Raw genomic sequence first — 14,789 nt, 5'->3', positions numbered from 1 at the left:
CGGAAACATAACTGAGTGAGAAGAGAAACTGTTTTTCTCTTAATGCAGAAAGAGAACATTTCTAGAGATGTCGTTGTAAGAAAGTGAGACAGAAGCAAATCATCATTTCATAAAATTTGGTAATAACAACAAAGCAGAAGACAACATTCAAAAGGAGAAAGGAAACAAACAAAAAAAAAGAGCAACAACCCCTTGAACTACAGAAACTACAGCCTTCCTCTTCTGGTTGACTTTGGGGATCTCTTTTGAGTAAAAAGATTCTTTAACCTTCTGCTCAAACTTTACTATATAAAAATCTCTGACTAAACTCATTTACAGATGCAGTAAGAATAAAGCAAAGCAGAAGATTTTGTTCTTTGTTTTAACCAAACTTTTTTTTAAAAAGGACAAAGAAGAAGAAGAAGAAGATACAACTGAATAGCTTTTCTTGCGGGTTTGGGGGAAGTCAGGTTGTAGAGAAGCTTGTCTTTTTGACCGAGTTTTGAGGAGGCAAAACTTCTAACTGTGTCCTCCACGTTGCATTCAACTAACCTTCTTCTGGCTCTGAGTAATGGTACAATTATATATAAAAAAGTTCTCGTCTTTTTGATCGTTTGTTCAAGTTCCAGACTGATTCAAGAAGCTTAGACCCAACTGCCTCTTGATATGGTCTGGAATCAACTTGTTGACCAGCTCAGGTGAAGCTCCAGCTACCTCTTGTTTGAAGTTGAAGAGAGGTGGGAAAGGCCGTCCGTTTGGTAAACGAGCATTTGGTTCTCTCAGCTCATCAAAGAACGGATGTGCACAAGCTTCAAGCTAACAGAAACAACAAAAAAATACTATTTAGCATTTCAGTTTAGATTCTTAAGAGACAAGAAGAGGTTTCAAAAGAAACAACAACACTCACCGCTGTGCATCTAAGACTTGGAGAGTACTGAAGCAGCCTTGAAGCAAAATCAATTGCTTCTGGAGGCATCCTTTTGTGGAAAATCTTGTGCCAAGGATGTGCCTTTATCTGCGGGAACCTGAAGTCTGTGTAGTGTGGATTCATACAACGGATCTCTTCTCGAGTTGGTGTACCAAGAACCTGTTGCCAACAACCTTACACAGTGAGGATTTTTGTAGCCAATGAATGTATTAAATTTTGCAAAATGTTATTGTTAGAGACTCTTACTTTGATTATTTCAACGAGCTGATCCACAGCATTTTCTCCAGGGAATAGTGGCTGCACTCGTAAGACATGATATCATTTACAATGAGTCCTAACTAAGGAAACAAAAGAAGGTGATTAATGAAAATAAAAGTTGTTTACCTGACCAAGAAGAAGCTCAGCGAGAACACAACCAGCAGACCAGATATCAATGGAAGTTGTGTACTCAGTGGCACCAAATATGAGTTCAGGTGCACGGTAGAACCGTGAGCATATGTAAGAGATGTTGGCTTCACCTTTAACCTGAACCAAAAGTAAATTTCATCAAGTAAATCACAAGATCAACATGAAACAAACAACACTACAAGTTTGAAAAAGTTTATAAGTCTTACAAGCTGTTTAGCACTGCCAAAATCACAGATCTTGACTTGATGAGTAAGAGGATCAACCTGCACAAAAAAAAAACAGATTAGCAAATAAAAGAAAACAAGAGAAGAAAACACACAAGAGTGTACCAGAAGATTCTGAGGCTTTAGATCTCTGTGACAAACTCCAGCAACATTGTGAATGTAAGCAAGTCCTCTGAAGATCTGTCACAACAACAAAAAAAATATTTAATATCTATATCATTGTGAACGTGAAAGTTATGTTGTTTACCTGGTACATATAGAGTTTAACGTAGACAAGCGGCATCCTCTGGTTAGCAGTGCTGTAATGTTTCAGAACTCGGTACAAACTCTCAGGGACATACTCCATAACCAAGTTAAGAAACAGCTCGTCTTTACTCGTGGTCGAGAAGAAGCAATGCTTCAGACAAACAACATTAGGATGGTCCATCACACGCATCAGCTGAAGCTCCCGGTTCTTGTACCTCCTGTCTTGCAACACCTTCTTTATCGCCACGGTTTCTCCAGTCTCCAGACACTTCGCCTGGAACACTATCCCGAAGGAGCCTGTTCCGACAACTCGCTCCGCCATGTAACTTATTGTCTGTTTAGGTTCTCCGTTTTTACCACCGATGGTGGTGGAGATTATGTGGCCAGTGACTTGGTCATGTCCATCAACTACAGCAGCCGGCATCTCCTGCAAGAAGAAAAAAAACATTGATTCCACATAAGAATCCAGCAAGCAACCACAAAAGCTAAAAAAAGGGAATAATGCTTGTCTGAGAATCAAAAGAATAAAGAAGGAAACTTTAACTAGTCAAAGGAATTAGCCGTTACGGAAAAAGTATCTTATATACTTTTTTTTTTGTCACGCGAGAAGTAAGGTTAAGACCATATAACAAAAACAAAACAAAGAATGAAGCTAATTTCCAATTCTGGATCTAGTAATTAGAGTACAAACTAGATCGATAATCATGAATCATCCATCCACACATAAAGATGCTTAATTTACACATCTCAGGAGATAACAAATCACTTCTTTTTTTTCCAATTCAAGTAAAAAAGCTAAAGAAGAGTTAGGTAGCTAAGCTAGTCCAGTAAGAAAAAAAATATTTCTTCTCAATAGTAAAAACATTTAAGCTCAGAGATCTCAATGGTAACTTGAAAAGAAATAAACTTTTGACAAACCCAGAACTCGAAAACCATTAAACTTCAAGATAAACTAACTATAGATTCCTTATCCGAAAAATAAGCTGTAAGAACAAGATTCTCCGACCAAAGCTGTTTCAGCAAAAAACATTAACTAACAGGGTAAATTATGCAAAACAAAACAAAAACAGGATCTTCCCTGAAAAACAAGAGAAAGAGGGAAACAAAAGTAGCTTACCCTATCGTCAGCCATGACGCACAGAGAAGAGAAGAGAGTGAGAGAGAGAGAGAGAGAGAGAGAGAGAAAGAAAGAATGGGGTTGAGAGAAACAAATGGATTTCAATTAGTTTGGTTGGTAATGATCAAATTTGGAGAGAGATGAGAAGAAGAACAAGGCCATGTGAATCCAGCTCTATCTCTCTTTTATTTCTCTCTCTACACTTTCCGTTTTCTTCGCCATCTTCTTTCGTTTTTTTTTTGTTTATTAGGCAAAGTTACATAAACACCCTCAAGGTTGCTGTCTAATTACGCAGACAAAGGACTATTCTCTTTGTGGAAATTTCGTGATCAACGACATCAATGTTGTTGTCGGTCAAATTTCGTTAGTTAGGTTCCAAACTCGTATTTATAACTATAAGACTTTAAATCACTATTTAATCGTAAAATTATCTTTAAAAATTATTGGCAACCCCTACGAAGAAACATGTCGAAATGTAATAGTAGCAATAATCATGCATTTTACACAAAGTTGTATATATGTGTGCCAGATATGTCATACTATGTGTTCTAAAGCATCGATATGTACAAATAAATTCCAAGTTAACAAAAACCCGTAAGATAATAAATAAATACTGAAGTTAGAGCACGATGAACTGCAACAAGTTTTGACCATTTGGTGGGAAAACTTCTTTTTATACAGTTGATGCAAGAAAATACTAGCATTTATGTTTCGTTGGTCTTAGCTTTTTAATGTTTTCTAATTTTATAACTAAATTTTGGAGTTGTGATGTCTTTCATTATTGCGTAGCTTTACTTATTGTGTTTTGTTTTTTTCTTTATATTTGTTTCTGGAAATATCAATATAAAAGAAAACAATGATGAGAATGATAGCACTACTAGCATTTGCAGAAGACAACAACAAAATATTAATTTAATTTTCTTTTTGATCAATTATGCATGGGACATACATGCTTTTGGCGGTATAGATTTACATTACAAATTTATGTATTTTCTTTAGGCACAATAATTCATATGTTAATATATATATATACATATCTATATGTATATGTGTGTGTTATCCCATCCCAGCAACCAGTTTAAATGCTCGTATACATTCGGTTTTAGATGCATATTTCTGTATAATAACTTGTTAAGATGCTCATATGGGTTCCTCTTAAACGTGAATGATCAACTTTGCAAAATAATGAAATTCTTGTGATGTTATAACATCATATCAATTACTATATATTTTTAAAGAATCATAACTTACGTCTTTCATTTCATTATTCTCAGTGTGACGAAAATATAGATACCTAACATACGATACTGTTGTATTTGTACGGAATAAACAAAAATCTCTCGATTCTGTTATACGATGCTGGTGCTGTTAGAAAAATGAATCGGAACAAAAGCAGTCTCACTTGATAAGCTTTTGGGTTGTTTTTAGTAGATAACATATTTTATATGAATAACGGAATGAACAATGTTTAGTTAAAAATGATTACTATGTTTTGTTTTAAAATCATAAATTATAAAGTTAATACTCTTATGTATGCGAAAGCACGATAACGTGCACCATGTGACTTCTGGAGCCAAGGTAGAGGACGAAGAACTAATAATTTGCATAACATTTGACTATATGTAACTTAACGAATAATAAGATTACATAAAATGAGAGGCATAAATAAGTATAATAATTTTTTTAAATGATAATTGACTCGAATGAAGAGTAACACAAAATCCTAAAATGAAGTTCCTTTTTTCTTAGCTAACAGATAACCGTTGGCAAAAGACGAGAAGAAAAAAAAAGTTAATAGTAACACTTTCGCAACCTCTTCAAGCTAGCATATTACTTGCCATTTCTTCAAGCATCCCAAGTTGTTTTCATAACATCTCCATAAATCTGAAGTTTTGTTTCTCCGTTAACCTCGCTTAAGTACTAGTTTTACATCATTTTAAAATTGTATTCCGAGTGAATATAACTTTTAGAATTTTATGAAATACGAAATGATAGGATTAGTAGGTGTTGAAACTCGGTGTATATAATAGATTATGAAAATGGTGAAGACAGAAGGATTTGACTGGTGGGTTGGCAGTCGGTGGAATGAAGATGGGGCTGGTCAAAGCTTCAAACTTATTTTAGTCAAACTTCTTACATCTCAGCACCAACCACTTTGCATCTCTGTAATTTTTAATAGTATTAAAACAGTGACGGTCTCTGCTATTATCGAGCGACGAGCGTGAAACCCTTGCAGTGAACTCGTCATTATCATGAGTAATTGAGTACTGACCATTGTTTCTCACAGTAAAAACATATAAGCCCACAATGACTCGTTGATGACGGGCTTTTTAATATGGGTCCATATATTTTATACAACAGAAAAAAGAATACAGGGCCGAGAATAGTCGTAGCACCAAATATTTTGCCGTTTGTGTTATGACGCCCCTTCAAATTATGTTGCAATCTTGAGGTTCTTCCATACAAACGCATTGAATGTTTTGCGGGTTCCGTGAATCTACTGTGTTTCTTTTTTGGAAAACGGATATTTTCCCGAGTTGTTTTGGTATAGTTATAACAATTCATAATCCACATGTTGCAGTGTAAATCGAGAGCCTGAAAAATGAACAATGGCATCTCACAATTTCTTTATCTTGAGTATAGGCTCATTGCTTTAGTAAACATGTTAAAACGAGACCTAGTTAAATGGACATATGTATTTATAGGCCCAAAAGGTAACGAACTTCGCACATCTAAACTCCAGCCCAAACCCAACTAACTTCTCGGGAGTTCACGGACTTTCTGACGTTAGCGTAAAACACGGTCCAATCATCCATATCCGTAGCCACATTCGAGGTTAATTGTCAAATGTTTAGTGATTCAGCTGTCTATTTATTGGTTTACGATTGTTACATCATCATGGAAAATGTATTGTTGACCAATCACTACTTGTATCTTCTTAACTTATCAGATTTAAGGTGATATAACTACGTTATCATTTAAATCATTATCGTACCAAATGGACCATCTAACTTATTTTCTATACTACTTTATATTATAGTATGATACTATCTCCCTTGCTTATAATAAAATCTTGACGAGACCGACCATTGCATACATTGACCTACTAATCCACCGACTCTCTTCAACAACAGTTTCCGAAAATTTGACTTTCGTTTAAAAGAGACTAATTAATTAGATTTTCTTAATTAAACCATTTATATAGTTGAAGTAATTTACGTTCCTATTCGATAAGCAGTTTGGCGTATAAACACTTGCTAATTTCACGCTTATTGTTTTCTGTCAACACTATAGCTGGATTACGTAATTTCCGTGTGCTTTCCATGTAAAGACAACAACAAAACGTTTCATGTGTCAATCCAACGGCTGTGATTTAACTCACAGCTGTTCTGTTCAAAGTACGTGGGGCCCAAATACAGACCAGATAGAAAAGAAACTCGACACCACTTAAAATAAAGCGATCGTTATAACTCTGACACGTGGAGAGAAATCTAGTAACCATCGCTTTGAATTAACAGCCGCAAAAAACAATGATGTCAGCTCTGCGCCACGTGGATCATGTTGTGTGGTAGAAAATGATATGTTTACATGAATTAGTAAATCTACGATCTAGATTCGTCTCGAGACCCCCAACTTGACCCACTCATATAGCTGGTGCCTACGATTAATCAAAGTTTAAACATGTTGTCCCTACGAATAGTTGATTTTTAATTCCATACGAGTAATTAACAACAAATAGGATTGGTAACACTATTGTTAACATAAAATACAAATTCAAATGATGCCATGGAAGATTGTTTTAAGCTTCTGGTTGCTATGAATCGACCAATTATATTGCGATTTAGATTTAACATCACTTTAAAAGCCTTTTAATGTAGGGTATAATAAATAATTAAAACAAAGTAATTGTAAAGAAAATAATGGATGTAAACCACTTGTATTATTTTATTGTTCAACATCAATTCATGTATTTTGACAGTTCTATTTCATCACTCAACAATTTTGTTGCGTGATTGTTTGACATTAATGGTTCTAAAAATGAATATTAGTAGCGAAACATAGCTCTGATGATGACATTTTTGTTTGTTGGTTGAAAAATAAGATTTTGTTAACCAAGATAGTGACTTATGTTTTCGTATTGAAGTATTTGTAGCAAACAAGTGGTGGTATTCTGGTGAAGAAGCATGACACACAACATATCGAATAAGTACAGCAACTAATATCACACAAATTATAAACAACATTCTGAATAAGTGCAGCAACTAATATCACAACAATTATAAACAAATAATTAAAATAAGATTTTTTATAAAAAAATACAGGTTGTAATAATTAAAAACTGGTTTTCCTTCACGAGAATGATGCTCTTACACTTACTCGAAAATGCTCATCGCGTCTAAAAAATTTCAACAGTATATTCGTCGGCTTTCAATAAAATAATTTAAAATGGCAAGTTGAGATTTTTTTCTTTTAAAACATGTAAAATGTCACTCTTTGCTTTTTCTCTAAACTGAAACAAATTATTTCTTTTGGGAAATGATTAGTAATTATTGAGTAATGCATTAAAATCAAGACAATACAGTACTTTAAAAGAATCGTTAACATGCATAAACCCAAAACTAATTACAAAGCTATATAGATACAAGTCGATGTCGCAAGTAGCCAAAGACTTATAACAATTTTTCTCAATTTTTTTAATTTATATTTTTTGTCTTTATGTGAAACACTCATAAGTCATAAAAAAGCATATTCCCTAATATATACGGTAACGATGGAAACAGAGCCAATGCTATTTCTAGTGAACCCCTAAAAAAACAGAGAGACAGAACATCTTCCTCTTCCTCTTCTTCTTCTTTCTTCAACACCTCAGAAACTCACAAACCGAATCAACAGGTGAGGAATTCGAAATCCAAGCGAGCCCCCAGACTCGCCTTGATTCTCGGTTTCTCCACCACCGACTCAAAATCTCGATCTGATTCTCCACATCAAAAAAGGTTTAAACTTTCTCCATGGCGGAGCTAACGAAAGAAACATCCCTCCCCAAGGAGAGAAGCTCCCCCTCCCCGCAAGCCCTCATCCTCGGCCGCTACGAGATGGGCAAGCTCCTCGGCCACGGGACCTTCGCCAAGGTCTACCTCGCCCGCAACGTCAAGACCAACGAGAGCGTCGCCATCAAAGTCATCGACAAGGAGAAGATCCTCAAAGGCGGCCTCATCGCCCACATCAAGCGCGAGATCTCCATCCTCCGCCGCGTCCGCCACCCCAACATCGTCCAGCTCTTCGAGGTCATGGCCACCAAAGCCAAGATCTACTTCGTCATGGAGTACGTCCGCGGCGGCGAGCTCTTCAACAAAGTCGCCAAAGGGCGGCTCAAGGAGGAGGTCGCCCGCAAGTACTTCCAGCAGCTCATCTCCGCCGTCACCTTCTGCCACGCCCGCGGCGTCTTCCACCGCGACATCAAGCCGGAGAATCTCCTCCTCGACGAGAACGGGAACCTCAAAGTCTCCGACTTTGGCCTCAGCGCTGTGTCTGATCAGATTCGCCAAGACGGGCTTTTCCACACGTTCTGTGGGACCCCTGCTTACGTGGCGCCAGAGGTTTTAGCTAGAAAAGGTTACGACGCGGGTAAAGTTGATATCTGGTCTTGTGGTGTTGTGTTGTTTGTGTTGATGGCTGGTTACCTCCCGTTTCACGACCGTAACGTGATGGCTATGTACAAGAAGATTTACAAAGGGGAGTTTAGGTGTCCGAGGTGGTTCTCTCCGGAGCTCACGAGGTTGTGTTCTCGCCTCCTCGAGACCAATCCGGAGAAACGGTTTACGTTCCCTGAGATTATGGAGAACTCTTGGTTCAAGAAAGGGTTTAAGCATGTTAAGTTCTATGTTGAAGATGATAAGCTTTGTAACGTTGTTGATGACGATGACGATGAGTTGGAGACTGGTTCCGTTGAGTCTGATCGGTCTTCCACCGTGTCTGAATCGGACGTTGAGTTTTTCAAGCCCGCGAGGAGAGTTGGCGGGTTGCCTAGGCCTGCGAGTTTGAATGCTTTTGATATTATATCGTTCTCGCAAGGGTTTGATTTGTCTGGTCTGTTTGATGATGATGGGGAAGGGTCTAGGTTTGTCTCGGGAGCTCCGGTGTCGAAGATTATATCGAAGCTGGAGGAGATTGCTAAAGTTGTGAGCTTTACCGTGAGGAAGAAGGATTGTAGGGTGAGTCTTGAAGGGTCGAGACAAGGAGTGAAAGGTCCTTTGACTATTGCTGCGGAGATATTTGAGTTGACTCCGTCTTTGGTTGTTGTGGAAGTTAAGAAGAAAGGAGGGGATAGAACTGAGTATGAAGAGTTTTGTAACAAGGAGTTGAAACCGAAGTTGCAGAACTTGACAGCTGATGATGAAGTAGATGAGCCTGTGGCGGCTTCAGCGGTTGATGAAACCGCGTCTATAGTGGCGAATTCTCCGCCGGTTTGTTTCTTGCCTTCTGACACTGAGTAGAAGATGAGATCATGAGGGTTTTGTTAACCGAACTGATGAAACTGCTTAGGGTTGGTGGAATGTAGAACCGAAGTATGTAACATTTTATGTTTTACAGTTGGAGAGATCGTTAGAGACGGACTTTGAATTATGGTTTTACTAACCTGTTAGCAGTTTTTTTGTGTTCTTGTGTGTGTGTGGAAGAGTTTGTAAACAGTTTCGTATCAGATCTTTTAATATGTATAAAACAATGAAATCAAATAAAGAAACTTGTTTTTTTCCTTCTTAAAAATCCTCTTTAATATGTGTAAAAGATTTGTTCTGTTTTTTGGTTGTCATTTATTTGCTTAAAATGGGTAATGAAACAAGAAGAGAGCTACAGAAGAACGTTATTTGTTCTTTGTTTTTTTTGTTGATCCTTGAAGACTTGAATGGTCGGAAACTGAGATAGTGAGTCTCAGGAGTTTTAACTATTTGTGGGTAAAGAAATTGACATGCACCATGTGAAGTGTTTTTGTCATTGTGCTAAAGCAAGTTGGTTTTTAGATGATGAAAGCAATTTGTCATGGACTTGGCTTTTTCTAGTAAATTATTATATCTGCATGATTTGATTTGACAATCACAGATACGAAAGAGTTTTGTTTTTGCGTGATGTGGCCAAGCTTGCTGGATTCTACATGTGAGTATATAGCATATATGTTTGTGATGCTGATTTGAATGATGCAATTTCTTTCGGAGTTTTTGTTTGAGTGTGATTATTGATAATCAGTCTAAATCTGTTTTATTCGTTTTCTTCTATTATTTGAAGAAAATGGAATAAGGCAATACTATCAGCGATCATTAGGTATATGGAAATGATGAACATAATAACTTGTTGGGGAAATAAGGAACAGGAGTTTTTATCTGAACTTAGAAAGCCAGAAGTTCATGTCTTCCTTGTCTTTTCTTCGTGTAAATAATGGTTCTTGCAAGTGGTGAGTCTGTGACCCAATTTATCAGAACCAACCACATGTTCCCATTAAAGCCATCTGAAAATGTCTTTTAAATTTTTATATAGAAAAAACTAAATTGCAATAAACTCCACAAATGAAAATTTGTCAATTATACTACTATACTGTCCAAATAAATTATGAATGATTCAAAGAAATGATAACACCGACGTATAGGTAACTGATAAAATAAAACTAAAATAAAAAATTGAAAAAAAAAACAATTTACATGATATAATAAAAAGACGAAGAGTTGTGAATGATTAGGGGTAGGTATTGTTAAACCATCTCAAATGGTTCATCTTTGTGGGGTTTCAGCCCAAGTGATTTACATGACAATCGGTTCATTCTCTGGCAATACTCGAAAAATATTTAAACTTGGATCAGACATCATAGTACATTTTCGGATTAGTCCACTCTATAATACTAAGTGTGTTCTTCCCAGACCGACCGGATAACCAATACAATTTATCAAACAAAAGTTGGATTATATTCCAATGGTACTCTATTTTATAGTGGAAAATAGAGTGATGAACAAAAAAACAACTAACTCTATATATAAATAAACTCATTTTTTACTTTATTATAGAGTAAAAAATAGAATCCAATTGTAACACTTTTACTCTAAACTCTATTTAGAATGGAAAATAGAGTGGGGTTAGAGATGCCCATGTTAGTAGCATAGGCATGGAAATTTTACTCGTTATTCGAACTGGTACCCGAACTTGATCCGAAAATCCCAAACTGAAATCCAAATCAAAATATCAAAATACCTAAACAGATATTGAGTTAGGAAAGATAGCATATTCAAATCTGAACGGATAATCCAAACTCGAATAGATATTTGAAGATAATCGAACATATATATTTAACCCTATATTTCTATTTTGCTTCTCTCAGTTTATTCAAAATATTTATGCTGATGATACACATGGCTTAAAATCAAATAATATACATATAATTACGGATAAATTGATTTCACTTCAACATTTGTTTTTTTTCAAAATCTAAATATTTAAACTCTGCCTAAAAAAAAAAGAGCAATTCGAATGTTACAAAGATTCAACAACAGCCAATCACTTTTTAATGATAGACAGCCACTTCCTTAATTTCCACAAAATGCCACTTTCCGCTTGTTTAATTTAGGGTTTATCGTATTTTATTAAAGTTGTTTTTTTAATTTTTATTTTATTTTATTAAAGTTATATATTTTCGTAAATCGTAATGCTTTGCCATTTTGAAGAACCAGAGCAAAACACTATACTCACTACATCTCAAATGTCACAGGAGTTTACAACAAGGCCAAATCAATAAAATTGGGAAAATAGTTCAACTTGGCAAAGAAAAACACAGTTAAAATCTTGACGTTTGTATTCATATGATTAAGAAGATGCCGTCTTTTGAGGGTTTAGAGCTTTTGTTATTCCTTATATAAGACAAAAGCATAAAGCTTATGCATTTCGTAACTACGTCTCGCTATCACACACACGAACATAAAGACACATCTCATCTCTGCTTAGACCAAACTATTACACAAGACTATTTCTAAAACCTTAAAGAACCCACACTCCCACATCAACAAGTGGCTGATCTCTTTGACTTCCCTGCTCCACCTCTAGCGGCTGCACACCCGAGAGACAACGCTCTTCTCTACCTCTTCGCCACTCGTGCAACGAAACGTGTAATCTTTTCAGGGAGAGCAAAAACTCCGCCACTTGAACAGGTGTTAAACCTCCACGATCGTCCTAATTGTATCTAGCCTCAGCTTATCAGCCTCCGCCATTAGAACTGTCATGCCCTCTTCATGCTTATCTAAAGCTTCTTCAACGGCCTCGCCAATTTCAACCAAATCCTCAGAGAAAACCTTGATAACCATTGGCATATCCGCAACATCCTGTTGCAAATTCTCTCATTTATTTATTTTAGTAATCTGAGTATCCCGGACCTATGAAAGAATTTAGAGTAATCTCCAAATAGAGATGCACTCTACGGATGCACCCACTTTCTAGGTATTCTAAGCAAACAGTTCATATCCATGTGCCATACGATAAGGTGTTGTATAGGGCTTTCAAACCCAAATTGATTAACAACCCAAAGATCGTCGAGTAAAGAGAAAGAAAATAAAAGAATGATGCAAATTCTTTTTTTTTTAACACAGCAAATTCTTATACTTCTAATTTTTTATCTTCTTTTTACAGGGCGGCATGAACTTTTAGGGGTCTTACAAAATTTAGTAAGACCATTGATTTTCGCAAGATGCAAGCTGCATCGCGGTAAGATCGCTAATGGAACCATCACCATATTGTCCATCTTTGACGTTTTCATCTATGTTGAGGAGATGCTGAGAAAGCTAGTGTCGGCATGGGATACACAAAGAGCGTATATAACTCTAATGAAAGATGAAGGACGGCATTCCACCATATCAATAGAAGACCATTCTCTAGAGAAGAGTTTCACAATGGTGCAAAGTAGCTAGCAGCTTCGGTCTAACAGCTCCGATCATTTTACGGTGTTTTTTTGGAAAGTCGTTGATGATTTTTTATGTAACTAAGTCGCTAATGGTTTTACCAACGAGTTTTCGAGTGTGATGATCGTCGGCGTTGGATCGTTGAAACATGATCACTTCTATGAGATCAACTATGTGTTTATTAGGTTGTAAACTCATCCATTCGTAGTAACATTCTTTTCTAATTTTCTCAATCGCGCAACTCGAAATAGTACTACTCGCCATCTCTCTTCGTTGGTTACATTCGTGAGTTTTTTAAAAGTGTTATTACTCTTATATTACATTGGATTGGTGCATCATACACTTGAAACTAGATCTTATTATATAGGTGCGTTAAGTTAAAAATTGTAATTACAACAACATGCATGTACGGAGGGTACGTGGAATCAAGATACGATAGGCTTTTTGCGAAAACGTAGTTTAACCTTTTGTTAAATTGGATGTTTTCTCCCTTGGTTTGTGGATCTTTGCTTTCTGAAAGGTAACGGACAAAAGAGCACGGATGAATATATAGTAATACTTACCTGACAATTTTATTTTCAAAAATAGATGCAAGTTATCTCTTCTTGTAGGAAAAGGGTCTACAAGTAATAAAAGTACAATATACAACATCAATACTAAACGATCTTATTTAACAGTTTCCGTTTAGGTAAATGACTCATTTACAATCGATATCCGGTTATAACAATAGATATTCAGTCTAATGTAAATCAGCAACTAGTAAATTCGTATATGTTTATCAAGTTATGCTAAATCTTGTTTTAGATGTAAGATTTCATATGTACAGAGTGAAGTTTATTTTTTTGACTAAGAGCGAAGCTTGAATGATAAGATTTACGGTGATCCATTTTGTTCTTAATCGAAATTACAAACACCTAGAAGCATACTAAACCATATATATTCAAATTATTTTATAATTAGTAATAACGTCAACGGTAAACACATAACAGATAACACTAGTGCTTTTTAAAATATCTAAATCCAATATAGAGCAATTTTAGATTGTATGGATATACTGTGGGACATGTCGTTTAAAGACGATTCCGACATCAGCACAGTTCATTGTTGAAAAGTTTTAATGGCTTTAGGACACCGCAAAAGAAAATGAATGCACGTGACTTTCAAGTTTCACCTAATTCATTTAACTTTACTGTCAGAGATTATCACAACACATAACCGTAAAATACAAAGCCCAACGGCATTTAATTTGATGGGCTTAAAACCAGCAATAACAATCCATGTCAAGCGAACAAAACGTTGATCATTAAGAGCTTGATTGGTTTTCCCGCTATCACCCGCAAACGCAGCTTTTGCGATTGGTAGCGGTTGACAGCGTTTCGAAACAATCATACAAACCGCTACAAATCGTTTCAAACCGCTCCGAACCTCTTAAAATCAAAAGCTGGTTCCAGCTAGCGTTTGCGGTTGCGGGCGGTTGCGGGAGGATAATTTTTTTTTTTTTTTTTTAAAAAAACCATATAAATACAAAAATAAAAATAAAAATAAAAATTTTAAAATGGAATTATAAAAATACTAAAATATATCTATTATATTTTAATTAATATTATAAAATTTTAAAATAAAAATATTTTCTATAATTTTAAAAATTTAAAACTATAACTTTGAAAATATAATTTAAATATTTATTATAATATTATGATTTTTGATATTTTTATAATTATATAAAATGTAAATATTGTCAATTTATTATTTAACCGCTGCTGTATTTGGTAGTTAACCAGTCATAAGTATCCCGCAAACGCACCAATTTCTAACCGCAGAACCAGTCGTACAAATCTCTTAAAACCGCTAGAAACCGCAACCACCCGCATCCGCAAACGCCCGCAGCCGCAACCGCAACCGCTGCGTTTGAATCAGTCAGACCCTAAAACTATTTTGTTATCGGGTTTGATTTAACA

General features: G+C 35.8%; 2 protein-coding genes and 1 pseudogene across 2 annotated transcripts; 1 reads left to right on the top strand and 2 right to left on the bottom strand.

Annotated features, from left to right (window-relative positions):
• Nucleotides 1–91: 91 nt before the first annotated feature.
• Nucleotides 92–3,158, bottom strand: LOC106429721 (shaggy-related protein kinase eta). Its single transcript, XM_048782495.1, has 8 exons — nt 2,903–3,158; nt 1,787–2,212; nt 1,645–1,719; nt 1,522–1,578; nt 1,292–1,432; nt 1,154–1,204; nt 887–1,066; nt 92–795 (listed from the first exon to the last, which is right to left on the bottom strand). Exons 1-8 carry the CDS (start codon nt 2,915–2,917, stop codon nt 598–600), a joined length of 1,143 nt encoding a protein of 380 aa, XP_048638452.1. The 5' UTR covers nt 2,918–3,158; the 3' UTR covers nt 92–597.
• A 4,426-nt stretch (nt 3,159–7,584) lies between these two features.
• Nucleotides 7,585–9,659, top strand: LOC106404584 (CBL-interacting serine/threonine-protein kinase 12). The gene has a single exon (XM_013845325.3). It carries the CDS (start codon nt 7,912–7,914, stop codon nt 9,394–9,396), a length of 1,485 nt encoding a protein of 494 aa, XP_013700779.1. The 5' UTR covers nt 7,585–7,911; the 3' UTR covers nt 9,397–9,659.
• A 2,909-nt stretch (nt 9,660–12,568) lies between these two features.
• LOC125610258 lies at nt 12,569–14,360 on the bottom strand (annotated as a pseudogene).
• Nucleotides 14,361–14,789: the final 429 nt, after the last annotated feature.

The sequence above is a fragment of the Brassica napus genome, chromosome A1 (genome assembly GCF_020379485.1).
Source record: "Brassica napus cultivar Da-Ae chromosome A1, Da-Ae, whole genome shotgun sequence".
NCBI lineage: Eukaryota > Viridiplantae > Streptophyta > Magnoliopsida > Brassicales > Brassicaceae > Brassica > Brassica napus.
This window is presented reverse-complemented; position numbering and strand designations above follow the sequence as displayed.

Bases quoted from the DNA above. Each gene is read 5' to 3' on its own strand.
- LOC106429721 (XM_048782495.1), bottom strand. The intron at 1,433-1,521 runs GTAAGACTTATA...CTTTTGGTTCAG, and splicing joins TTGGCAGTGCTAAACAGCTT to GTTAAAGGTGAAGCCAACAT. The intron at 1,205-1,291 runs GTAAACAACTTT...TTACGAGTGCAG, and splicing joins CTGAGCTTCTTCTTGGTCAG to CCACTATTCCCTGGAGAAAA.
- LOC106404584 (XM_013845325.3), top strand. From the start codon at position 7,912: ATGGCGGAGCTAACGAAAGAAACATCCCTCCCCAAGGAGAGAAGCTCC.